A 26,365-nucleotide genomic window follows, 5' to 3' on the forward strand; every position below is an offset into this window, starting at 1 on the left:
TTTTATTATATAAATCAGGCGATTTGCCAAATATGTCTGCATGTCAAATTGCTCCCTCTTCTGGACATCTAGTGCACTACATAGGCACTATTTACTATAATCTCCTAAATCCAGTAGTGCACATGTGTAGGGTGTATAGAGGGATTTGGGCGCTAGCGTTAATTAGACAACGCGTTGTTAATGGCAGTTGTTCAGAATAATTATTTAGTATAGTCGTGTATTCTTAGATTTTGTCTTTAAATGATATTTCCTTTAAAAAGCGAATATGAATTTGTCGGTAATAAGTATTTGTATTTATGTATTATATTTATTTATTTCAAAATAAAATGAAAGTCGCAGACGTTATACAGGAAAAAAAAGCTAGCTACAAAACTTTGGTACTTGGTGTTTCATTCCTTTAAATATCAGCAAAATATTGCTGAAAAGAGAATTTACTGGACATTATGATAAGTTTTAGTGTCAGACATGTTTAATATTATTCTTAATATTAGTCTTTATTAGTGAATGGAAACAGATTGGTTCAAAATGGCGCCCGGCGTAAACGTAGTGCGCATGCGCGTTGTAGTAACGGTAATAGTAGTAGCCAAGCTCATCAAGGTTTCATTGCAACTTTTCTCCACGAAGTTGAAGTTGTTGAAGCGCCATGAGTTTACACCTAGCTCCTCTTCAATGTCCGTCACCTATCGAGAACAAGCGCTTAAGCCTTATTCCTGTTGGGCGACAGCTCCAGAGAACTCCTCCGACCAAAAAGATCTCAGAGACGCATAGGAATGAAAACCCGACAGTCAAAGAGGAAGAAGAGTCTCAGGTAAGTGTTAAAAAAAACGATCAAGATCATTCAGGCGTTTAGATTCCCGACATTTTAGCGACAGAGTGCGATACAAACTACTGTAAACTCTTTAATCTATTAAAAAGTACCCGGATGTTACCCGACCTAATTTGAGTTGAAAGGGGCGTGGCCTCTCAGGAAGGTCTGTTTAATTTGGGAGATCTTGACGCTGAATAGTCTTTCCAGGAATCTTTAATCAAAATGCTTCCTTACATAAAAGCATTGAGGATTGTTCTTTTATTAAGTATTAAAAAATAATCTGTTCATTATTAATCTCTGATTATAAATCCTTCTGAAAACAAAACGGCCAATCAGAATCCAGAATAATAAAGGTAAAGGCTTCTTTGTCACATGTTCCTTACAGAACAGTGAAATTCTTTCTTCGCATATCTCACCGATGTTAGGAAGATGGGGTCTGAGCGCACAGTCAGCCATGATACGGCGAAGGGGGTTTAAGGGCCTTGCTCAAGGGCCCAAGAGTGGCATCTTGGTGATACCGGGGCTTGAACACCCGACCCTCCGAGAGCCTTAACCACTCATAATCCATGAAGAAGTTGATGGTTGGGATTAGTGTATATAGGTTTCAATTGTTTAAACATTTTTCCCTCTGTCGTGTACAGGAGCCACCCCAAAACGCTTCCATCGGCGGTCAGGATGACTCCACGTGCCCTTCTGTGAAGGACGAGAGGATGTCCTATCGCAGATCCAGCATCACGTCGGCGTCGAGTGCGTTTTTTTTTTTATTTTTTATTTTTTTATTTTTTTTATGTTGATGGATTTTTCACAGTCAAAAGCTCAAACCAGACTGCAGTACTTTCCTCTTTACTCAGTTGCTTCTTCTTCTTCTTCTACTTCTTCTTCTTTCAGCAGCGGATCATCTGTCTCCATGCTACTCTTTCTTCTACATTTAACCAACTACCTGCATGTCTTCCCTCACCACATCCATAAACCTCCTCCTTGGTCTTCCACTTTTTCTCCTTCCTGGTGGCTCCATCCTCAGTATTCTCCTACTGATCTACCCCATGTCCCTCCTCTGCACATGTCCAAAACATCTCAATTCACCATTTCTCCCTTCAACTCTTCCTCATTTACACACATGTACTTTGTCTTACTCCTACTGACTTTCATTCCCCTCCTCTCCAGTGTGTACCTCCACCTCTCCAGGCTCTTCTCAACCTGCTTCTTACTCTCACCACAAATCACAATATCATCTGCAAACATCATAGTCCAGCTCCTCTTTGCATGAAACCATACCGTTGCTCACAGATGGTCACCTCTTCTTTCAGCCTGGCTTCCACTACTCTTTCCCATAACTTCATGGTGTGACTGATGAACTTAATTCCCCTGTAGTTACTGCAGGTCTGCACATCTCCCTTATTTTTAAAAACCGGTACCAGCAAACTCCTTCTCCATTCCTCAGGCATCCTCTTAAACAATCTGGTTAAAAGCTCCACTGCACCTCTCCTAAACATCTCCATACATTACATACATTTTACTAACATTGTTTTGTCACGCTAAGCATTAAGTATAGTTGGATGTTGTGATGTAGGGATTCAGTATATCTGACTACTGAGTTGTTTTTTAGGTGTTTTATTGGCGATGGGGAACGCAGACCCTGATGTTTTTATCCAGGGCATGCAGGGTTACCGGTGGACTGACGCAGACCTGGAGTTCGTCCATCAGGCCAAGCATCAGAAACGGGCCCAGCAGCTACAGGTGAACACGCAGCACACGACAATTTCCTACGCAGCACACGACAATTTCCTACACACCGAACACAAGCGAGCTACACCATAATGAAAATAGTAATGGGACACCTGACTTTTCCAGCCATATGTGGTTCTTCTACAAACTACTCCCACAAAATTGGAGGCAATAGAACGTGTTTGTTTAGAAGGAAATTTTTTTCTTCAACCGTACTAGGAGAACCGGACCTGTTCCAGCATTAAGATCTAAATACATAGATACAACCTAAAGTAAATACATATTTTTAAATTTTTACAGCAAGAGTTGGGTGAGGTGGAGAAAACCCTGCAGGTAGAGACTCAGAGGTTGGAGCTGGCCGTAGGCTCTCGAGACCAACTCCTCTCTGAACTGTCCAAGGTGATGTGACTCAATAAGAACCAGGAGACTCGGCTCATATCCCTCTGTGCCGTTCTGTATTGTGACGTTGTACCGTGCCTTGCAGATGCCGTCCTGCGACTTGCTCCTGACGCTGTGTAAAAGCATCCTGTCCCGATCTCGAACCTCTGATGAGCTGGACGGTTTGGGAGACAAAGCTTTGCTTTCGCTGCTGAAGCTACAGGACGTCCAGCGAGCAATGCGTGAGGAAAACGCAGAGATCAGACGTCTCGAACGAGATGTGGCTAAAGCTCAGGAGCTCAGGTTTATTATAAATTTACATATTGCTTCATAATAAATAATATATATTTTTTTATAAATAATTAACCAAAGAAATTAATTAGTACTTATTTATGCACAAATAAGGTTTATAAATGCTTATTTAATTTGATCCAAATGTAATTTAAATACTATAAATAATCAAACATTTTAATTTTGACTGTGAATTGATATTTTAAGGTCTAATCATCAAGTTTCGAAGTGGTTCATGTATTAAACTTAAACAAAAATACTATTCTATTATTTCTTTGATTCATTGGTTTGAAAATGAATGTCTTTTATCAAAAAAAAAAAAAATAATAATGTTATGCCATGATTCTGTATATATTTTTTTTTCCAATTGTTTTCCGCCGTTCTAGAGATAAGGAGGAGAAAGCCACGAACCTTCAGAAGAAAATCCTCACACTTCAGGTAGCGCTCGGGGCTGGATGATGTTAAAAACAACACAGGAAAGGAATTTGTTGAATCTTTATTTTATTTTTTCAGACAAACGTAGACACTCTGAAGGTGGAACTTGCAGAGTTAAAGACTCAGCTGACCGAGAAAGAGGTGTGTTTAAACTGTGCTGAAAATAATGAATGATTTTACCAATTAACATTCAACAACAAAACAAACAGTCTTTGTATATAACATTCACATTGAAGCGCAATGAAATTCTTATCTTTTCCAAGCTTGTTAGATGCTGGCCATGGTACACCAGCCCTTTATCAGAGAGGTTTTAGGGCCTTGTTTAAGGGCCCAACAATGGCACTTTTGCAGTACTAGGGCTATATTCAAATTGTTTTTTTTTAGCATTATTACTTGTGTATTTCTGCTTAAATGTCCTCTCCAAGCAGCGTGGCTTATAATTTTAGTAAAACTTTCCTGTTTTAGGAGGCCTCTAAAGCTGCACAAGTACAAAAAAAAGTCTATAAGGATTCTAAAGCCCAAGCGATTTCCTATGCTCCAATAACCCCAGAGGAAAAAGATGCAGAGGGGATAAACACAAGTCAGGTACAGTTCACTGGTTTTTCTTCTTTAAGCTGCTAATTAGTTCTTAGTAATTAGTAATTTTTCTTCACATTGGTTTGAAACTTTGACTCTCTTAGGCCTCAGTGGTGTCCCAAGTGTCGGAGAAAGGCCGCAAGGGAACCAGAAAAGCTAAGCCCTTAACCAAGGCCCAAAAAGAGAAGCTTTTGAAGCAGACCAATAGAGTGGAGAAAGCTGGCAAGGATGAACCTGAGGAGGCTAAAATAGCTCCAAAGAGGAAGGCTGCCAAAGACACACCTGTGGAAGTTAAGATAGCTCCAAAGAAAAACTTTGGCAAGGACACACCTAAGGATGGTAAGATAGCTCCAAAAAAGAAGGCTGGAAAGGATGCACCTGAGGAGGATAGGATAGCTCCAAAGAAGAAGGCTGGCAAAGAAAAACCTGAGGAGGATAAGATTGCTCCAAAGAAGAAGTCTGGCAAAGATGCACCTAAAGAAGTTGAGATAGCTCCAAAGAAAAATGTTGGCAAGGACACAGCTGAGAAGGGTAAGATAGCTCCAAAGAAAAAGGCTGGAAAGGATGTAGATGAGGAAAGTAAGATAACTCCAAAGGAAAAGGTTGGCAAAGACACCCCTGAGGAGGGGAAAACGGCTACAAAGGACAAGGCCCCCAAAAAAGTGTCTGCAAAGACGACCTCTGCCAAGAAGCAGACATCCCCAAGGGAGATTGCTTATAGTGAGCCCTCACAAGTAAATATCCCAGAGAAGATGCCCCGAAAGGTCAAGTTCTCAAACATGGCTGCAGAGCATGAGAAAAGCCGTAAGGGATCCAGAACTGCAAAAACCTCAACCATAGCCACAAAAAACACAGCACAAAAGAAGGTATCACAGAAAGAGTCGACTGAAAATGTTTCGCTTGAATCGGCTGACATGGAAATGGAGGAAGGTAAGAGAGCACCAAAGATAAACCCCCCCAAAAAGATGACTTCCAAAAAAAAGGCTGAGAAGGAATTGACCCTAAAAGAGGCCGCTTCTCAAGTAGAGGAGTTGGCCCTGAAGGAGCTGGTCCTGGCTCAAGTGCCCGAGAGAAGCCATACAGCAAAGTCCTCAACTCGGTCCGCAAAAGACAAATCCCAGAAGACGACTGCTCGGAAGGAGTTAACGACGAATAAGATGGTCTCAATGAAAGAGACTACTGAAAAGGAAATGGCTGAGAAAAGTAAAACAGCCCCAAAGATGAAGGCCCCAATAAAGAAGGCTTCAAAAAAGTCTGCCAAGAAAGAATTAGTCCCAGATGAGAGAGTGTCTCAAGTAAAATCTACAGAGGAGTCAGCCTCAGAGGAGTTGCCCCCCAAGAGCAACGCCTCAAACGTGGATCAATTGCTGGAGAAAGGGCGCAAGGGATCCAGAACCGCTAAACCAGCTCTAGAGGAGAAGGAATCAGTTTTGAAAGATACAGTTTTGAAGAGAAGGGCTCCTAAAGAAAAAACGCTCCAGCCGAAATCTGGGAAGAACGAGACCGAAGATGAGGTACATTTGGTTTGTTTAATTTTTACAACATGGAATTAGGTTTATATAACAATGACCAGTTTACTATAAAAATTTTACTTCCTCAGGATTCCTCAATTGTCGCAAAGGTACGGGGAAGCACCCGAAAGGTTGCCAGACCACCAGAGTCTCCGTTAGAAACTGAACCTGTAACAGCCCGTCGTTCAAAAAGGAACACTGTAAAGAGCCAGAGTCTGAGTAAGATGATCCCTGAGAAAACAACCCGCTCCAGATGAAGATGATCATCTGAGGTACAGAAAACTTGAGATCAATGTTCAGTATACATGCTTCTCATGTAACTTATACATGGCACTAAACATAAAAACACACATTACATCTGAGAGAATGAGCATTTCATATATATATTTTTTTAGGTAGAGATCTCACTGTGATCACTTACTGCCCTCTAGTGGACGTGTCTGTCTTTACATGAGTAGAAAATAGGATTCACAGATTATAATAATAAATATAATAATAATTATTATAATTATTATAATTTTGCTCTAGCATGTGTATTGTGTTGCAAAATAAAGTTTTGTCTGAGACTTTTTTTGAAAATCCAAAAAATAAATGTGAGGATAAAAGCGGGTTAAAAGTGTGCAGACGTATGATTTTCATATGATGTCTATCATTTAAAAATGGCGGAACATACCGCAATACTCTTGGTCATTTTACTATTAAGTTTTTGGACTGTGACATGGCCATGAAAGAAAAACAACAATTTATATGCACTCCTAGTTGTTCCACCATGTTCCTTGTTTCCCCTTTAAATATCCCTGTTTTCCAGCCATCGCATTACATTTCCAAAACACGCTCACCCGGACTCCACTGTGCGGTCAAAACGGAGAGAGAAACACACACCAGACATGAAAAAGAGAGCGAGGGATCAGAGCGTTCATGCTATAATCAAATCCTGGGTGATTTTATTAGATGGGTGGAACCAGCTTGTGTCAACATTTCTGTTGGATTGGGGAAGATTGGTGTTGAAAACGCGAACACTTTCGAAACGCCTCCCGAACCCGAAGCTTAAATTGCCTCCATCGTAATGTCTTCCAGACTCTGCGCTTCTGACTCGGCGATATCTCGAGCTACCACACGGCCATTTTTAGTGTAAAGTTTAGTGATTTTAAAAAAAAAAAAAAAAAAAAAAAGGAAAGAAAAAAAGGCACTGTTTACTTTGAAACATTTCCACTCGAACATTAGGATGTAGTCCAGCACCGCACGTCCATAACTGCTTGCTGATGAGGCAGAATTGTTTGCAGGCCACGCCAATTACCCCTGCACGTTTACGGTCACATCTGTGACATGTAGTGTAAAAGTCTACAGTCATTTTTTCATTAGGTATGTGGGAAAGTGGTCCGTTGAATTCATAGTGAATTGGTATAGTCTTTAAGGTCTTATTGACAAAAGTTTTGTGGACACTTCAGTATAAGATTAAGTGCTTTTCGAATTTCCAATTCCACATCGAATCTCAATTTGCTGTTCTAATTACCACCACTCTTCTGGGAAAATGTTCCACTAGAGTTTGCAGCCACAAGGGTGTTAGGATTGGGTGATAGTGAGGTGAGGAGGCCTGAGGTTCAGTCAGCGTTCACATTCATTTTTCAGTAGGGTCGAAGCTCCAACCCTTTAAAAAGTATTTATTGTTTGAGCTGGATTTGTGCACAAGGTTTGAATTGTCATACTTGAACAAGTTTGGGTTTCAAGTGCAAGGAAAATTGCATGGGACCACATGGACTGTGTGTTTCCAATTTTGTAACAGTTTAGGGAGGATCCAAATATGCCTGGAAATGTCAGGTGCCTCAATACTTTTGGCCGTAACGTGTATATCTTAATCCCCAATCATTTATTCGCCTCACAGTTAACACATTCCTGTGCAAATCTCTAAGGTGTGTGGTTTTTTTTGTAGTTTTTTTTATAAAAATTTTCGTCTAGTGCTTTTAGTAGAAGAAAAAAAACGAATAAATTTAGTTTTTTTCATTTTTGTCAGCCTGAGATTTTGGTGTGCAGGTGCTCCGTGAGACCAGACACAATATAAATAAAAAATAAATAAAAACAAAACCTTTTTCCCCCCTCAATGGCTGTTTTACTGGTGAATCATTATTTGAATGTTTAATACTCAATTGTATGTAATGGTAATCAAGTCGAGACATGACTTCGCTTATGGTGATCATTATGGGCTGGAATACTGTGATTGGTTAATAATTTAGGGCATTATAGCACGTAATTTAGAGCAATTTACGCTACCGTGACGTACAAAGTTTACAGTATACGTAAGTCGATCTTTTGGAGATTTGTACAAGTTTAATTCATTGAATGAGAAATCCAAGGATGTTGAAAAAGTGTTGGATTCAATTCATGGACATCAAACTTGAGCCATAATGCATTCCAGCTTCACCAGATTAATATCTGTGTCCGGCTCTGATTTATCTCTCGGTCACCTCTGGAACGGTAACACTAGCGAGTTCTTCTTGAAAGTATTACACTGTTGATGTCCAGCCAGAGATGTGGAACCCTCGTTCCTTCGATTCCTCAGCTGGATCAACACGCTTTCAGCTCGAAAGACAAACGCCTACGGGACGGCGCCATAAATCTCGCGTGTGGCATCATAGCTCGTCTTTCACGACGAAGCGATTCCCCTCACGCGATAAAAGATGTCTCGGCCTGCTCAACACCTCAATCCAAAGAGAGAGAGAGAGAGAAAGAGAGAGAGCTCAGCTATGGCTCTGATGACCTTGTGATCAAGGAATATCTGTTGGGTTTTTTTTATTCAGCTTTTTATTTTTTCCCCCCTCCTTGCACATCTGGTGAACAGACAGATTTCATTACTGGAAGGAGAAACGACATCAAAGGGGGGTGTATGAATTCCACGGCTTTTAGTGCAGCTCCGAGAAGGAACTCGATGCCTTCTTTTTCGAGGTGCAAAATAATTAGCAGATTTGGATCATCGTGGCCATCGTGGCTCACGGGTTTGAGCGCGTCTGCTTCATATTCGTTTATATAAAAACACGCTTTTTTGCTGGTAGAGTGATCGCAGAACAAGATGGATTACATTCCAAGTTCTGTGAAACCAAAAAAAAAATGCTTTTAACCACCAACTTAAAAATTTATTTTTCGATTGTGATTGATTTCCCACAATTTGGGTACAATACAGAGCTTTAGCCTTTTGGTTGGTCGGCTTTTTTCGGCTAATCGTTGTTATGTTGACCATCGTCATGTTTAACTCTGGATGGTATGGACGAAGTATTTTCTGGCCTTCCTGTAGTATGTCTTTTTTTTTTTTTCTTTTTTTTTTTTAAGCAAAGCCATCCTTCTGAGATCTCCTCACAGCTGGCCTCGCACTGGAGCGAAGCAATAAACGGGCTTTTTTTGAGAGACGTTGTAAAAGGATGAGTTCACTACCTCCGAAATGCCAGAGATAATCTGTCTTTGGTCTGTTTTGTTTTTGCAGACGCGCTCGCGTTGTTTTTTTTTTTTTTTTTTTTGTAGCTAAGGAACAAAATACGACGGAGCGAGCACCATCGGTTCATGCGGCCTTGAAGCTTGAAGTGTTTGTGGATCTTGGAGATCATGAACTTTTCATCTGCCCAAGGTTGTCTGACTGGGCCAGGGCCGTCCTTTTTTTATTTGATTGAAGCGATCCTGGAATGTTTGCATTTACATCACTCGGAGTTATGCTTTCAGGATGCCGCGTGTCAACGTCTCGCCTTCGCGCCGATCTCTAAATCAGGCTTTTAACTAAATCTGGTCCAAACGAAAGATTTTTGTTCTCTCTCTCTCTCTCTCTCTCTCTCTCTCTCTCTCTCTCTCTCTCTCTCTCTGTCTCTTTTTTCTTCAAGTGTATACATTAAAAACGTCGGAGATGATGCCCTTTTTTGCAGGAGTTATGATTAAAGACGTGTACAAGTGATTTTAACACGCTGATTGAGGAGAGATTTCTGTTTAGCGCTCTCTGCCAACGAGACATTCTATCCCTAGGAATGCCGGGAAACATAGCATAAAAGTCTCCATTTTGATGTGCAACTGACGTGTGGTATCCGCTCCCCGGTGACCTTAAAAGTCCCCGAAGGCCTGGTGTGTCTGCTCATTCATCAGCTCAATTCCGATCATGATCCCTTTATATACAAGGCCCTTGTGAAAGACCGTTATTATAATGATAAATGGGGCAGCAGTGGGAACGGTGTGTGTTGCTGTTAGGATTAGCTTCTGTTTTCCTAGCATTAGTGGTGAGCACTCAGCCAGCAGCCATCCTGGAGATATCAGGAAACCAGCACTGCTACTTTCCAACGAATGTGTTATCATCAGCAGTGATTTGAAGGTCTTGGTAACACTCTGTAGAACCCATCGGTCTGAAGCAGCTTCTTTTTAAAAAAAGAGCGCTTGAAATCACGTCAACCTGTGACCTGCGTTTTTTTAAACACAGTCACTTTCTATCCACGCCTTATAGTTAAGGACGCAAACTCCGTTGAACCCTTGGTTTGGAACGAGCCCCCCTCCCTCACCTTTTTATATTCGGGCTGTGCGTGTTCAGGGTCGGCAAGATCGTTGCTCGGATCAGATTACAACCCCGTTTATGACTTTTTATAGTTATATAAATCGAAGGAATTCGAAGGAAATTCCACACCCAGCGTTCTTAATGGGGCACGCCGAGTGGCTGCCACTAGAGGTCAGCGTCACATCCAGGTGCCATCTGTGACAACCTCGAACGACACTAGAGAAAAGAATGCATGCTGGTACGGCGTCAAGTGTAGAGACATCATGTGTCATCGCGTATCCCTTTACATTTCTGTTCTCACATTCGGTTTGGAGACAACGGTAAGTCGCTGTCCACGGCCAAGGAAAAGCCCATCAAAGTATATTAGCAAAAAGAACCAGCTCCGCTCCAGTATGCGCAAAATGTGCCACATGTAACTGCCGTTTGTGCCAAGTCTAGCCTTGGCCAGCCCGATGTGCGAATTAAGCACGAAACCAGATCCTCCGCCTCAACCTTTAGCATCCTGCCAAAGCGCGACATTGTTTTTTTTTTTTTTATGTTCTCCTTAAGTCTTCCAGAGTTACAGTATTACTATTAAGCCTGTTTTAGACCAAATCCATTTTTGCCAAACACATTCGAGGTGTGACCAGGAATCTGTGTTTAAAAAGGCAGGGCGATTAATTACATGAGAATCTTGGTCGCAAGGCTTCAAATATTCGCTTTTAATTCAAGCCCTTCATTCTGCAGGCTGATGTATAGATCCCTTCATGCAAAGGTGAGCCATAAGACATACTTCATCAAAAGCAGAACATCCAGAGCACAAATCCTAGGGTTAGAAAAAAATTTCCAATTCCTGTTTCGTATCCCACAATGGTTGTTTGACGTTCGCTATCTATATATACTGTATGTGTGTGTGTGTATGTGTAATATATATATATATATATATATATAATATATATATTACACGTCACACCCGTCCGACTCATGAGCTGTAAATCCTTTAGGAATTATTGGTGAATGTGTAGAAAAAAAAAGGAGCTGAACTCATTTGTTTTTGCTTCTGGACAAAGAATGCCTTGAGGAAGCGAGCGGTTAAGTTGGAGTCCAGAAGGGGGAAAAAAAAGAGGGGTTTGTCGAGTGAGCATTTGATCTGGCGCTGACTTGCAAGTGAAGCATTAGAATAAAAAATCGGAGACTAAACATTTTGACACGGCCTCTGTACACACACCCTTTACATTGAGGGAACGAGGAGAGGGATGAGTTTTATTCCCACATTCCTAAGTACCCTTGGCACTAACGAGGCGAACGATGGTATAGTTCAAGTATAAGATCTTCAAGGTACTTTAAGGTGCACCAGATTGCTGTTCTGCCATGAGACATATTTTTAGACCCTTTTAAACCTATGGACAATTTGATCAGCGGAGGATTATCAAATCAAATACCCGTGCTACCCAAATGTACTTTTTGTATTCGTTAGCATGCCTGCTTATCTTGGCTGACGCCACTTGGCGGTCGAGATGGAAAAGGACCCAGCAAGCTACAGTGTCCTTAGGTTGCAAGCTTGTAATCGTCCTGGCAGGTCCTCTTGGTTTTGTGAAGATTTCCGATTATAAAATTTCACCTCGGAACTTAAATTGAGATACCACAGGAGTGAGCAGGCGGCCAGCCACAGTCGGAGGTTCTCCTTTCATTTGTCCCTATCGATTTACAAGTTGCAGGGTTTTTGAAATAACTCTAAGTTGTTATCCACAAAGCGCCTGCTCTTGTGTTATCTTAAATTGAATATCTGTTGAAATTGGCCATGCACTCTAAACACAAAAGACCCGCCTCTGGGGCAGCAGTGGCTCAGTGGTTAAAGGTTGTGACTTGAGAGTTCCAGGCTGACAGAATCGGACACTTTAATAAAAGCGTCTTCGACACCACTGCTCAGGGGGAGACATGTCATGGTTGAACCCTGCTACTGTGACCCCAGCTTCCCAGAATCCCAGGCGACGATCCAGTAGGATCTTAATTAGCATAGAAGCCTAGTTTTAAACTTCAGCTTCCGAATAGTCCTCCAGCTGTGAGAAAGCAACTGAACATATGCGAATAAAGTTGTGTAGTAAAAGTGGGCCAGTGGTTTTGGAGATTTTTGCTGTCGATGCCTCCCTCCCCTGCCTGGGCAGTATTGTAGCACTCTATATCACATCCGTGTGGGATTTTGTGAACACTGTAAATCCCAATTGCCTGCTGTGAACTTCTCATGGCTAGATAGACACAAGCTAGCTGGGTACTGTATACACTGGCATGGGCCCTCTGTGAATATTTGCCCAATATGTGTCTGAAATATTTGCAGAGTTGAGACTCCGGAGTGCTGTCTGGAGTGCTCATGGCTTTGGTATTCTAAAATAAACCTGTGGAAAAAGTCTGAGGAACAGGGTGCACCAGGTTTTTGATTGGGTGGGTTGTTTTTTTGCTTGCCAGAAGCTTTCGTGAGAAATGTTAGGGTTTTACAACTATTTATCTACGCCATATTATGTCTACCACCAGGTCTGTACACAGCATCATTTCATCAATGGTTGCCTGGAATATTACATATACAGTAGATTTTCATTTCTCTCTCAATTTTCTAAATAGCCAATTTCTACCCACCAGCCGTCTCCCCACTATCATGTAACAAAATGGGGAGACTGAAGGCAACCTGCTTCCTTCAAGACATATTACCGTAAATATCTTCCATCAAAGCGCAATCAGTCTTTTTTCACCTACATCTGCTCAAAGAAGCACATAGTTGGTTGGTGATTCTCCGGGATCGAGAGTAATACCTCCTCCCTGGGCTCCTCTTTGGATGGCTGTATCATTGGTATAATTTGAACTCCAAATCTTCTAATAACAGTTATGGTACATTTATGGCATATATAAAAATCCAGAACTACTTATATTTTGTATCTCATTCATACAACTGAGCAGCTAAGGGTTTAAAGGCCTTGTTTGGGGGCCCAGGAGTGGCAATTTGGTGTGGCTGTGATTTGAACTCACGACTTTCAGAGCCAAAGTCCAGTGTCTCAATAACTAAGCGACCACCTCCCAATACTAATATATCGAACTTCTGATTTCTAGATTTTGAGTTCCTTCAAAATGCTGCTATTTGGCCCTTGAACAAGGCCCTTAACTGCTCAGATGTAAAGGAGGGTGTCGGCCAAATGTCATAAATGTAAACGTAAATGTAGGCCTTTTGGCAAAATATTCTAGCAGCAAACAAACTTGCTAATAAATAAATGGCTGGGTGGGATGAAACATGCTAATCTCCATGTACTGAACTCTTTTATGCTAACCTTGATGAATTGTGTCTTTCTGGTTTTTGTTAGTAAAGATTAAAACAAACAGGAGAAAAAGGACACACTCGCATTGTGTTTGCCGTTTCTTAAAGCGTGTGTGTGTGTGTGTGTGTGTGTTTTCAGGATAAAAGTGTGCGTTCCTGCTCACATTGTAGAGACTGCCAGGATATTCCGAGGGTCGAGCGAGAGAACCGTCTGTTTCTGTGTGTGTTCATTTACTTATTGTTTTTTTTTTTTTTTGTAATAAAACACGTCACTTTCAAATTGCGGAATGTTTTTAAAATCGTGTTGTATAAAGTGCGCCATTATATAATAAATGAATATACTGTGTACGTATGGATGTAGAAAAGGACGACGTGATGTCATGCCGTATAGCTGTCTGCATTAAGAGTTTATACGATGCTGTGTGTGTGTGTGTGTGTGTGTAATGTCTTGCCTTAACAGAACCCAGTGTGTAGTCTGGTTGTATAATTAAGTTCTGTGTTGTTGTTAAAAGGGCCTCAGTGACCTTAAAAGCATCAACAGAAGTGCTATGCATGCATGTGTGTGTGTGTGTGTGTGTGTGTGTGTGTGTGTGTGTGTGTGTGTGTGTGTGTGTCTTTTCAGTATTACATTGCTTGCACACTTAAGATCATTAAACAGAGGTGACATGGTGGTTGTTTTTTTTTCAAATAAAAATGAATTGATGGATTTTCATGGCAGCTACTAAAAAATGAGTCAGGTGGAGAAATCAACCCGAATTCCATCGCTGTGGTGACAGGAACCGAAACATGGAGGTTGTGTTTACGTAATGTTTCACTCAACTTTAGGAATGATGCACTGAAGGGTTGTGGTTGTCGAGGCTGTCCATGAGACCACATATAATAAGGTACGCGTCTTTTGTATAGTGATTTATATAGTGCCGATAAAAGTCCAATGACGGTGTTTCTAAAGTACATTTAACACACAGCTATAGTGTATGTGGAAGCAGGAAATTGAACAAAAGTTTTACATTTTTTGCATGAAATACTGGTAGATATAGATCGAGTAGATGGGTTCTTGTAGCTCATTCAGAAGAAATTGCATGTGAGGTAAGGAAAATGATCTCACCATCAAATCGACACTGTTTGTTTATGGTCTCATTGGACACCATTAGCTATGGTCTCGATTTTGATTCGATTCCCATTGGTTATGGTTTCCATCTTTCCTCGGACACCATTAGCTGGTATCTCCATCTTGATTCAATTTCCATTGTCTATGATCTTGGTCTTGGCTCAGACTTTATTTGGTTATGGTCTCAGTCTTGATTCAGGCTTTGTTTTAATTATGGTCTCGGTCTTGACTCACACCATTGGCCATGGTCTCGATCTTGACTCAGACACCATTATCTGTCGTCTCAGTCTTGACTCGATTCCCTTAGTCTATGATCTTGGTCTTAACTCAAGACTGTGTTCGTTTATCATCTTGATCTTGACCTAGATTCCATTGGCTCTGGCTTTGATCAGAATTTGGGTGCAGTTGGCAGTGATCTCTTTCCTGGCATGGACAGTTATTGTCTTTGTCTTGATTCTGGCACCATTGGCTACAGTTTTGCTCTTGACTTGGAGACCATTGGTTATGGTCTCTGTCTTTCCTCTGTTTTTTTAACACAGTTTAAAAGACAAGGAGTCAAACAAACAGCATTTTCAAATAGATAGATAAGAGATAATTAATAACCAAGCAGTTCAAAAGATATACCCATGTTACTCTAATAACTGACATTTTCTGGAAATCTGATCAAACAGGCCACTTTCTGGACTTTACTTTCCTTCGGTTTTTAATTTTTAGCATTCCTTGGGTTCTAAAACAGTATTAAAATTGAACCATTTGGGTCTTTAAACATCTCTCACATTCCATATCTTGTCTAGTTTTCTTTTAACATTTGGGAAAACAAACACCATTCCTGTAGCAAGGAATCCGGGACATCCAGACTCTAGGACAACAAGTGGAAATGGAAGAGAGAGAAAGCAAATAAAAGCTCATTGTAAAAGGAGCAGCAGCAATCATTTTGTTCAATTCTTGGCCCTCGTTTTGCCTCCACCAGGCGTCGAATGATCAGACAGTGAGTCAGTAATGTTCGGGTTCGCATTGGCGATCTCGACATCATCTTCGGATTCGAAAAAGAAAGACAAGCTGCAGTCAAAACAGGCCCGCGGCTGCCATGTCTTTCTGACCACAGCGCAACAGGATCCCCGCTATGCAGGCTGGCCAAATAAACACGCCGCATGAATGCCATGGTAGTTCGTCATAAATCATGTAATTATCGGGAGGGGGGGGGGGGACGGATTCCCAGGATGTTTTTCACTCCAAATTGCCTCCTCAGGAAATCGATCCCCGACGGAGGCACTGTAAAATATTGGACGCGCTCCTTTCTTAACCTTCCTCGTTCCTGCAAATTTGTGGTTTTTCGTATGTATTATCGCCCTGTAAACCGGTCACACATCTACTATCGATCTCCGTGATCGCGCCAATATTAGAATAGGAAAAAAAAAATACACAGCCATGTTTAAGGCTGTGCGCTTCTGTTGAACGTTTTCATGTCGCATGATGAGGAGAAGCTTGGAATGCGCCCAGATGTTCTCGAGCTGGAGAAAGTGTACGGCAAGCTTGCGGTTTCTTGTGCAGCAGGAAATGTACGCTCTCTCGCTGGCTAAAAAGCAAGAACTTTCCCTTTCCAAACACTGCTTTATTACTCGCCATGTTTCGATAAGATGTGCGTTATTCCCTGCTGTGATTTCAGCTTGGACAAATACAGCTGGAGCTGCACTGATGCAGCTTATACAGTTGTTCTGCGAATATAAATGGCTCTTGTAAGGGGGGGAAAAAACCTACTTGTCTATTCAGAAACACGTTCAGCAATTATGAACCAATAATGAACTTGTTCAGAAAAATTAAGAAAAAAAAGGAATTTTCATATTGTTCTTCCATTATTAGCACTCTGCAGTGTCTCAAAGGACTGTCAGGAATTGTATTTGTCCGGAAAAAAAAAACCCCGAAACAAATCCTTGCTTTTACTAGAGAGAAGTCCTAATAGGTCTAAACTCTGTGTGTGTGTGTGTGTGTGTGTGTGTGTGTGTGTGTGTGTGTGTGGGGTTAGGGCTTCTGTTCGCTTTCGCATGTTATGCCATGACATCATGCGCATACCCTGACTCAATTCACGCCGTGATGGTTTAATGAAGGTCTCACCCCACACACACTTACACACACGCTTCATCCGAACAGTGCCCACATTCACCTCAGTCAGGTTCCTGTGAACCAGCAGTTCTAAAATTTAATGGTCCGCTGAGAGCCTATTTGCGATCCTTTCTCGCTGTTTTTCTTATTTTCGCCCACTCGAGCTCTGAGCGCCCCCGCGCCACACTGCTTTCCTTGAAAATGACTCGGGCGGCTCTGTGGAGTGGTTTTGTTATTGGCCCTGGCTAAAAACAGGATGTCGGAACCGGTGCCCAGAACCGTTTCGGAAAACCGAGCGCCGAGAACAGAACGTGCTACTTGTAGCGTTGACATAGGAATTAACCTAACTTAACGAGCCGCTAGATGACAACGTGCAATTTATTATTTTATGACTATTTTTGCCTCACGTGAGCATAAAATTTAGGAGCTACCGTGAGGTACGATGTGGCACTGTTTAGAGTAACAGCTCGTTCACAGGGGCATGTACCATGGACGTGACGCGTATTCCGCTAAGCTAAATCTAGTAATACAAAGAGATAAAGAAAAAAACTTTAATAGAAGGAGTCTCCAGTGTCAGGGGTGATGCTGTGAGAGGCTGCCAATAAAACATCAGTACAGTATATGTACAGCATATAGTATAGGCTATTATATATGGTTTGTGCTTTTTGACCATTTCACGTTTACTGTTATTCTAAGGTCCACTCCACTACAAGATGTTCCACTAGATTTGTGCTTATTCAGGTCATTGCACAGGGGCATTGTCATGCTGGAACAAGTTTGCTTCTTCTGGTTCAAGTAATGGGAAAATTTCATGCTACCGCATCGACAGGCAGCTGTGAGCCTGGAGTATATTCTGCCTCGCCGCTCAATCTGGATGCAGAGCGTCTGCCAGAAGTCTAAAACGTAGCTATAAACGTCGACATCTCGTTAGACGCACACCATTCCACGTATTAATGTAACCAAAGACAAAAAACGACCTCTTCCAAAGACCACTCTGCCCCCGTGCAGAACAAGGCCTGGCTCCAGGCAAAGCAAATCACCACAGGAAGCTGCTCAGCCAGGTAATGACCCACTTCCTGCCAGCTGGGTTTGTTCTCGTGCTGCTGTTTCTGAGCTTTCGTAATTATTATTTTTTTTTAATCCTTCAGGCCCGTCATTTCTCTTACTGTCTCGCACAACAGGCCACTAACAAGCCGAGAGGAGTCCAGCCGAGCGCTTCGGTGCAGCCACAAACTCCCGGAGCCTTGACAGCTTGATGGTGAGTAAATATGGACGTGATTAGCAGAAAAATAATAAACCACACGGTCTGTCAGGGAGCTTGTTAGTGGCCGTCTGGGTGACGACGGGTGAAGGTTTTCCACTGTTGCTACACGAAGCCCTTGTGTCGAATGCTACACTCAGTCCCATTATAGCTACAGCTCTGTCGTGAGAGGGAAAATTTGAAATGAGCATTTTTCTTAGACACGTCGATACTCCACTCAAATTTAGACGTTCTTAGAAGAAGGCCGTTAACACATTATACAGTATGATCAAATGTTTTGAGACCGCCTATGTGTTTCTTCTCGAAACTGTTCGCACGAAGTCGGAGGCACACACTCATATCGGACGTCTCTGGATGTGCTAGAATGAAATTGTACCTTCGCTTGAACAAGGAGGTGCAAACCTTTTCCAGCAGGACGATGCCGATGTGCTCAAAAGCCAGCTCCGAAAAGATCTGCTTTACATGGTTTACAAAAATCAATAGTGGAACATCTTCCTAGAAGAGTGGAGCTTATTATAACAGTGAATGGGGAATGCGGAGTGTGTTACTCCGAAGCACATGCCAATCTTATGGTCAGGTGTCCACAAACTTTTGCTCTTATAGTGTATATGTAGATATTGAGTAGAAGACGGTAAACTGAAAATCATCATCAAAACCAGGTATTATTCAATAAAAACAAGCTTTAGGTCATAAAATTATACTTTTTTTAATCATAGACTTGATTTTGTGTGTGTGTGTGTGTGTGTGTGTGTGTGTGTCTGATCGTCTGGGTCATTTCCGTGCAGGTGTGAGTGATTAGTGGCAGTTGTGACCCGAGACATGACATTAGACGTGACATCTTTTTGCATGAATGTGCGCAGCGTCGCTGTTTTTCTGCATCTGCGCAAAATTTATTTTTCCACGAATTTGTCTCCAGGCGAAATCGAAGGCTGAGGCTCCTTTTGAGAAAAGTTCATTGTGTTCTAGCACAGAACAGGGAGCAGGGAGATTTCTAATGATGTCATTTTCTGGTTTAAAGAAAATTGAAAATAGGACGGAGAAAATGTCAAGCTAAAACTCTTGACCTGAGCAGATTTTTGTCCTGATTGTTTGGCGTCCAGACCTAGTGATGAAAATATCTCCGACACAGAATTCACATTTATTACACAAGATTTTTTCAAAACACATTTAAAGGGAAATAATGATTAAGTTGTCCATGTGCAAAACATTTACATTTGTCTATAGACTCAATGTCTCCATATACCCTGTAATGTTCCTTTCCAACTTAAAACATTAAATCATGTTTTATTTGTACAAAATACATTTTCGGTACTGCAATAAACCTTCGACTGTCAAGAAACTCCAACTCTAACTGCCAGCCGGTACGATTTTGCCGTAGTTTTGTTTTTCAGGAACTTTCTTTGTTGACGTTAGTGCAAAAAGCGAACAACCGATCCAATACCTGTTTGATGTCTGTTTTGTTTCTTGCATTTCGATTGAGATAAAGCTCCAATTCTAGGTAAAATTTTGTGAGATTACTCACTTTGTAGATTGCATTTTGGGAAAGTGTTTTGTGGAGCTACAATGGAATTCTGTTTTCTGAAGACATTGAATACATAGTGACATCAGAATTCGTCCTATAAAGTTACCGTCATTGGAATAAAATCTGTCGTTTTTTCAACTCCTTTGTTCCATATTTGCTCTTACAGCCATCCTGGTTATTCTAAGGTCCATCTGTCTTCAGATCAACTTCAGCAACCGTGCAAACAAGTCTTTCAGTGAGCGGTCCAGCTGTGCCTGGCGTGAGCAGCCAGTAAACAGGGGTGAAAGATTAATAGTGGAGTGAGGCCATGGAAACTCTGGAAAGGGACGGTCCATGAGGGATTGGTCTCAGCCTGTATTTATCAAGTGTCTCGCAGGATGACGGGCGATAAAAGATAACAATATGGACTAAACGATTTAATGGTGGTGTAGGATATGAATTAGTAATTAAAGGCATGTTAGGTGACACTAACGCTGATGTTTATGGAAGCAGGCAGAAGTTTAGGACAGTTGTTGAGGTAATGAATGATGTATCATCTTGTCTTGTTGTTGGCAAATTATTGTTGGATAAAACACTTCAGGATGTGCTATAGCATACTGATTCTGGAGCAAAAAACAAATGAATATGCATAAAATCACATTTCTAACTCCTCTGTCCACCTGGTGAACCAATCCAAGACAGGTTTGGTGTCCAAACAACCTGCTCAGGAAACTCAGCAGGTCTAAAGCTTGCAACTCCCCCTCACCCCTTTGAACACCCCACAACCTACAATCGAGAGCAGATGAAGCGTTTATATGTATATATTTTTTTCCCCTCGAAAGCACTACATCCTGTTTTCGAGCTGCTCTTCATTATGACATCACGCAATTGCAATGTATGAGAGACGTGTGACAAGGCAGTGATTGAGGAACCCTTCTTGAACTCGAACAAACCCCATGTGTGTTTGCTGGCCTGCAGCGCGCACGACTAAATCTTTACGAACCGTTTTAATGCCGGTTTAGAGGAACCTGGCTTGTTTTCCGAAGGAATCGGACTGAACCTGAGCCACTGTTCACAATGCTGGCGTGACACTTTTCTTTCATCTCGTCTTAGGGTTTGTTCTCCTTTTAAAAAAAAAACAAAAAAAAAACAGTTGGACAAATAGGTTTGAAAAAAAATAAAATAAAAAATGGGTGGCGAGAGAACCGAGGTGCCTGAAAGCACAGACAGGACCCCGAGCTTGAACTGGGGATCGAATTAGAGCTTTGTATGGAGTTAAGTTCTTGGACAAGGTGCCCATGGTGAATAAAGATCATTTCTTGCATCTACCAAATACTTTACATGCTCCCTGGTCCCTGAAATGAACAGTTTCAGCAATTTGTGACCAAACCCTTGGATGCTACTTTCAAATCGATTGTCGAAAACTTACCTGAGGCTCATGCCAACACAAAAAAAAAAACCCCGCTAGAAATGTTCATCGGTTGTGTATCCAAGCATGCATTTACAGTATGTATTCCCATGAAGCGTAATTGTTGAGGGATAGTTGGAGCAGATGAGTGAAGAAAGAGCCCTAAAGGTATAACTTACACCGTCCACTAGCCGTTTGCATGAACACACAAGTGTTTATTTCTACACAATGTAGACTTTCCGTATTCATCTGTATTGTGTGCAGTGGCCCCTGATTGTGTGCTGAATTGTGAATGGGGCTGTGTGACAGACTTGGACTCCTGCCTTCTGTCTCTGATCGCCAAAGCTAAGGAAAAATTGGTTGTGTGTGTGTGTGTGTGTGTGTGTGTGTGGGGGGGGCTAGACTGAGTTAGTTCTGGCCCAAGCTTGAGCATTAATGGCCATCGAGGTTTTTGGAAAAGAGTGCCGTCTGAATTTTTGAGGGGAGCGACGCGATACTGCTGATAAAAGGTTCTCACCGAGAAAGACAACATTCCTGTGTCGTAGCCAAACCCGACAGCTGCAGTTCCGACTACTGATAACAGGGGGCTCCCTTACACAGAGAGGGCAAAAATATGAGCAGAGATATGATCCAGGTGCGCACTCTAAACGGTTATGTATAAAATGACCAGATTGTAAACTTTTTCACTTCTCTTTATACCTGCCGTCGGACAATCCCCAAAATATCTGATAAACCTACAAGCTTGGACAAAAACAAAACAACCACTTTTTTTTTTCCCCTCCTTCATTTAAATACTCTAGAGCTTTTCCTGATCTCCCGATGAAACGCCTGGAACATGATGAAAATTGCTGAACTTGGGACGAACTGACCATTTCGCTCAACTTAATGACCTCACGTCTGCTTTTCGCATTCCCAGGCTTTTGCGGCAGATACGCTCATTAGACACTCTCAAAAAAAAAAAACCCTACGGTGAGCCGTGGATGAGTGTAAACGGCTCCGGCACAGAGACCATTTCGGTGCTAGCGTGTTAGCGGATTAATACGATGTTTACAGAACATTTATGGTTTCATGCTGGTTTGTGTTAAAACAAACATTCAAAGATGATCCCATCTGGGCTTGCACGGAATCTGAATTTCATAGTATTATTACCCTGTGGTTTATAGCTATGCAACCGATGACAGACAAATTAGTACCATTACCCGAGCGCTCAGCGCTTTAATGTTAAGATGTTAGCCTCTAAAACAGAATGTTTTCTTCGTGCAAGTCCAACATCGTATTTTAATAATGAACAGAGTTTTGGCCAGTTGCTTCGAAGTAGGCCAGTGAGACAAGTAAACACTGTTTTTTTCCCCTTCTGTGTTTGAGAGTTTGAGACTGTCCTTACAGAAACTAAACAAACCGATTGCAGTTTATGGGTGAACCTAATGTTCACTCTTTAGCTGAAAACGAAGCCAACAATCCATTTCTACAGTCTCAAACCACTGCTGTTTGGTTCTGATTTGAAATGAAGAACTGTCTCTGCAAATGGCCGCTAGCATGAGTCACTAATGCTACCTGCCAATGTGGCTAGATTAAAGCCTTCAGATAAAACAACAGGAAATATGCAAAACTCTTAACATAGCTGCAGTTTGCGTTCTGTCTGGCTAAAAGAATTCGGTGAACAAGGATCACTCTTTCCTTCCTTGTTGTTATTCCAGAGATGTTAATTTCTCTTGTTTGATTAATGCTAGCATTCTTGTGCGTAAAAGTTAACTGTGAAGCAAATATGATTTTTTTTTTCCTGCATTAATGCTGAGAGTGCAGAAAGAAAACATCAATAATTCCAAAATTGGAAGGAACTCTACTAAACTAAAACTATTTGCCCAAGAAATTATTGTGCACTTAAAGGGTGTTTCAGGTAAACAGTGCATTCCTGTTAAAGTGTAGAAATCGCTCACTTTCAGTTATGCTAGTATTTAAAGAAAGACTGGGAATGTGGAGAATGATGGCAGGTGTTGGGGTTGGACTGGGAGATGCAGAGGATAGAATGTGTTGAGGCAAGATTGGGAGATGTAGAGAATTATAAAAGATGAAAAAGTGTAAAGGCAGGACAGGGCTGTAAAATTGGAGGTGGTGATGTATGACTGGGATGTGTAGAAAAATGAAAGCAGGTGTTGAGGTACAAATGGAAGGTATAGTGTTTGAAAGCAGGTGTTGAGGTAGAAATAGAAGTTATAGTGTTTGATAGCAGGTGTTGAGGTAGAAATGGAAGGTATTGTGAATGGAAGCAGGTGTTGATGCAGGAAGGTGTTGTGAACAAAAGCAGGTGTTGAGGTAGAAATGAAAGGTATAGTAAATAAAAGCAGGTGTTGAGGTAGGAAGGTTTAGTAAACAAAACCAGGTGTTGAGGTACAATTGGAAGGTATAGCGAATAAAAAAAGGTGTTGAGGAAGGACTGGAAGGCATTGTGAATAAAAGGAGGTGTTGAGGTAGGACCGGAAGGTATTGTGAATAAAAGGAGGTGTTGAGGTAGGACCGGAAGGTATTGTGAATGAAAGGAGGTGTTGAGGTAGGACCGGAAGGTATTGTGAATAAAAGCATGTGTTGAGGTAGGACTGGAAGGTATTGTGAATGAAAGGTGTTGAGGTAGGAATGTTTAGTAAACAAACAAGGTGTTGGGGTAGAAATGGAAGGTATAGCTCATAAAAACAGGTGTTGAGGTGGGACTGGATGGTATTGTGAATGAAAGCATGTGTTGAGGTAGGAAGGTTTAGTAAAGTAAACCAGGTGTTGATGTGGGAAGGTGTTGTGAATAAAAACGTGTTGGGGTAGGACTGGAAGGTATTGTGAATAAAAGCATGTGTTGAGGTAGGACTGGAAGGTTCATTGTGAATGAAAGAAGGTGTTGTGTTTAGACTAAAAGCTGTAGTGTATGAAAGAAGGTGTTGTGGTCTCTGTTAGTGTTAGCTGTTGTGTTACTTGTGGTGGTACTGGGAGTGAACGGGGCACAGTAAAGGACTGGTGTGGGGTTCAATCATGTTAATGTGGCCAGATGTTGGTAGTATTAGAGGACGCTGAAGAAAATCTAAGCAGTCGTTGGGTTCATCTGGGAGGTGTTTAAAATAATGGTAATGTGAGAAAGAAAGTTGGAAAGATGTTTGGGTAACCCTAGTAGGAGTTGGTGTAGAAAGTGTTGGGATGGGAGTAGTTAGTGGAGAGTCAGAGTGGGTGTATGTTTTGAAGGTGTTATGTTGTTGATAAATAGGTGTTGGAGTAGTGTTTGGAAAATATTCATTAGGTGATTGGGAAGATGTGCAGATGAGTAGTAATTGAGCAGAGTTTAGAAACGTGCTGTGAGAGGTAGAGTATTGTAAGAAACAATGGTGGAATGTAGTATTTAGGAGACAGTTTAGCTTGGTGTAGCATGACTGAAATATAGACTATTGGAAGGTGTTTGAAGCTGAATAAGTTGGGGCAAGGTGCAACGTAAAAGGGCATGGAGTGTCGTGTTTAAGTCTCATAGGATGCTATTTATGTTCAGATACCGATGACGTAATTGAGCATGAAGTTCCACGTTCATTGAAGCTCCTTTTTTTCTACCAGATGTACTGTATAATATTAGGAAATCACTGAAACAGGGAAGGGAAGTGCAAAAGCTAAAGACAGAAAGTACTGAAATAAAGCTAGTAGGCACTAATATTTCAGGAGGTGCTGGAGAAAGGTTAATGGCCCAGTGTTTACACAGACATGGTCGGATCAGTTGAACGAGCCAGGGATGCTGTTGAGCTTCACGGCGCGAGCTGGAAGCTGAGATGCTTGAGGCCCTGTAATGTTTCGTTTGCATGAACAGATCCAGAGTGCAACATGGTAGGTGGCAACATTACAACACAAACAAAAACGTATTTTCATATTTTCGTTAGTGCCTGCAAATTGGAAGCAGCTGCTGGACCCAGATCCCAGACAGATCCTCTTTTTCTGCTGCTAAGTGTTCATGGCAGCTCTGGACTGCAGGCAGGTACTGCATTATTGTTGTTAATGCGGTTTTACACATTGTTCCTGAGAAGGAACGACTCTAGGTGACGGGTCTTACCAGTCACGCAGGCTTATGGACACTGAGTTACACCCTGTGTTTTAAATCTGAGGCTTTTACTTGCTTTCATTTCCATATTAACTCTTTCTTTCTGTTACTCTTTCTCTCTTCCATGTGTAATTTGTTTCTCTCTCTCTCTCTCTCTCTCTCTCTCTCTCTCTCTCTCTCTCTCTCTCTCTCTCTCTCTCTCTTTCTTCCTCTCTCTCTCTCCTTTTCTCCTCCTTCTCTGTGAATGGGCCAGATCCCTCCCACCTGCCCATAAAAGTCTCCAGCATGCTGCATGCAGTTTAAAACTACAGTTTGGTTTGTGCATCCCTCTGCCGCAGCTCCACTTCATTGGAAGAAAGAAAAGTGTGTGTGTGTGTGTGAGAGAGAGAAAAGAGTAAGAGATCGAGTGAGGGACAACAAGAGTAGGAGAGAGGTAAGCAGAACCTGATGCATGTCTTTAAAGTGAAAACACAAGCGAAGGGTCGGATTTTTTGGCTCCTGGGAAACGGTTGTGTAACACGGACACAGCCATGGGAACCCGGAGATGCTTAGAATGCTTCGTCTGTTAGACGCGTGTCAGATTGCTGCGTTTCATAACAAAGGTGATTCCGAAATTGAGAAGCAGGCCAACGGTGGCTGGTTGTCGGATTTGGCTTGTTTTCTAGTCAGATTCATTGTCAGGGTTTATTTTCTTTATTTTTTAAATACATATCAGGTCTGATTTCTTCGGGTCGAATCAGTTAATAGGATCATTTAATTCAAAATCTGCATCAGCTATTGACCTATAGTGAAAACTTGGAGTTTTAATATTGTTGAAAGGAATCCTGGTGAAAGGAAACACAAAACAATTTTAGAGTTAAAACAGAAATTCTAGGTTCGGCTCAATACTTGAAGCAGCATGCGGCATTTGAACATCATAACCTCCTCCTCAGGTGTAACGATGTTTCAGCATATTTACCGAAGAACCAATCGGAAATAAAAGCAAGATAAAAACGTACCAAACACTGAGCTCAGAGGTGGCCCTGGCACTGATCAGAGCACTGCTCGGCTTTTCTGGCCTCCGCGTACAGCCAGCGAGACGACGTGACTCATTTACAACACGTGTTCCTGATCAAGCCGTGTTTTTATGTAAATGAAACCTGCTGCTCGTCAGATTCTCGTGAACGACCTTTGCTGCCAGTAGCAAAGACTTCTCCTCTGGCTTTGTTTAAAACGTTTCGCCCGTTTAATCCCCGTGTTGAGACACGAAGGCTGTAGCTGAAGCCACCCAGGGCCGTTTCAGTGCTCAGACCTACTGTAGGAGAAGACCACCGACATTCCAGCATGAGCCAGAATTAGCCCGCAACCTAGTAAAATGTTGGGATAAAAAAAAAAAAAAAAAAAAAAAAAAAAAAAAAAAAAACGAGCTTG

At 41.7% G+C, this 26,365-nt stretch overlaps 2 protein-coding genes across 8 annotated transcripts in view; both read left to right on the forward strand.

Moving 5' to 3' along the window:
• The first annotated feature begins 532 nt into the window (after positions 1-532).
• On the forward strand, positions 533-14,189 carry LOC310730668 (uncharacterized protein). Of its 4 annotated transcripts, none has more exons than XR_014534893.1 (12): positions 533-808; positions 1,450-1,555; positions 2,415-2,545; positions 2,834-2,932; positions 3,018-3,214; positions 3,589-3,640; positions 3,716-3,778; positions 4,103-4,222; positions 4,318-5,727; positions 5,814-5,996; positions 13,660-14,110; positions 14,143-14,189. XR_014534893.1 is itself a non-coding variant. In XM_083549721.1 (11 exons), exons 1-10 carry the CDS (start codon positions 644-646, stop codon positions 5,979-5,981), a joined length of 2,511 nt encoding a protein of 836 aa, XP_083405847.1. In that variant the 5' UTR covers positions 533-643; the 3' UTR covers positions 5,982-5,996; positions 13,660-14,189. The 4 variants fall into 4 exon arrangements, 2 of the variants coding, with proteins under 2 accessions (XP_083405847.1, XP_083405848.1); XR_014534894.1 differs by having other exon boundaries at positions 13,660-14,106; XM_083549721.1 differs by having other exon boundaries at positions 13,660-14,189.
• A 3,714-nt stretch (positions 14,190-17,903) lies between these two features.
• Positions 17,904-26,365, forward strand: part of col8a1b (collagen, type VIII, alpha 1b) — a 22,056-nt gene continuing 13,594 nt past the window's right edge. For 3 of the 4 annotated variants that reach the window (XM_083549704.1, XM_083549706.1, XM_083549705.1), the window contains exon 1: positions 25,237-25,388. In XM_083549704.1, the coding sequence (XP_083405830.1) occupies positions 25,248-25,388 (141 nt within the window). In that variant the 5' untranslated portion in view covers positions 25,237-25,247. Of the gene's footprint in view, positions 17,987-25,236; positions 25,389-26,365 lie in introns of those variants that run through there. The other variant, XM_083549707.1, reaches the window with a different exon arrangement.

Source organism: Silurus aristotelis (assembly GCF_946808225.1).
Source record: "Silurus aristotelis genome assembly, chromosome: 9".
Taxonomy (NCBI): Eukaryota; Metazoa; Chordata; class Actinopteri; order Siluriformes; family Siluridae; genus Silurus; species Silurus aristotelis.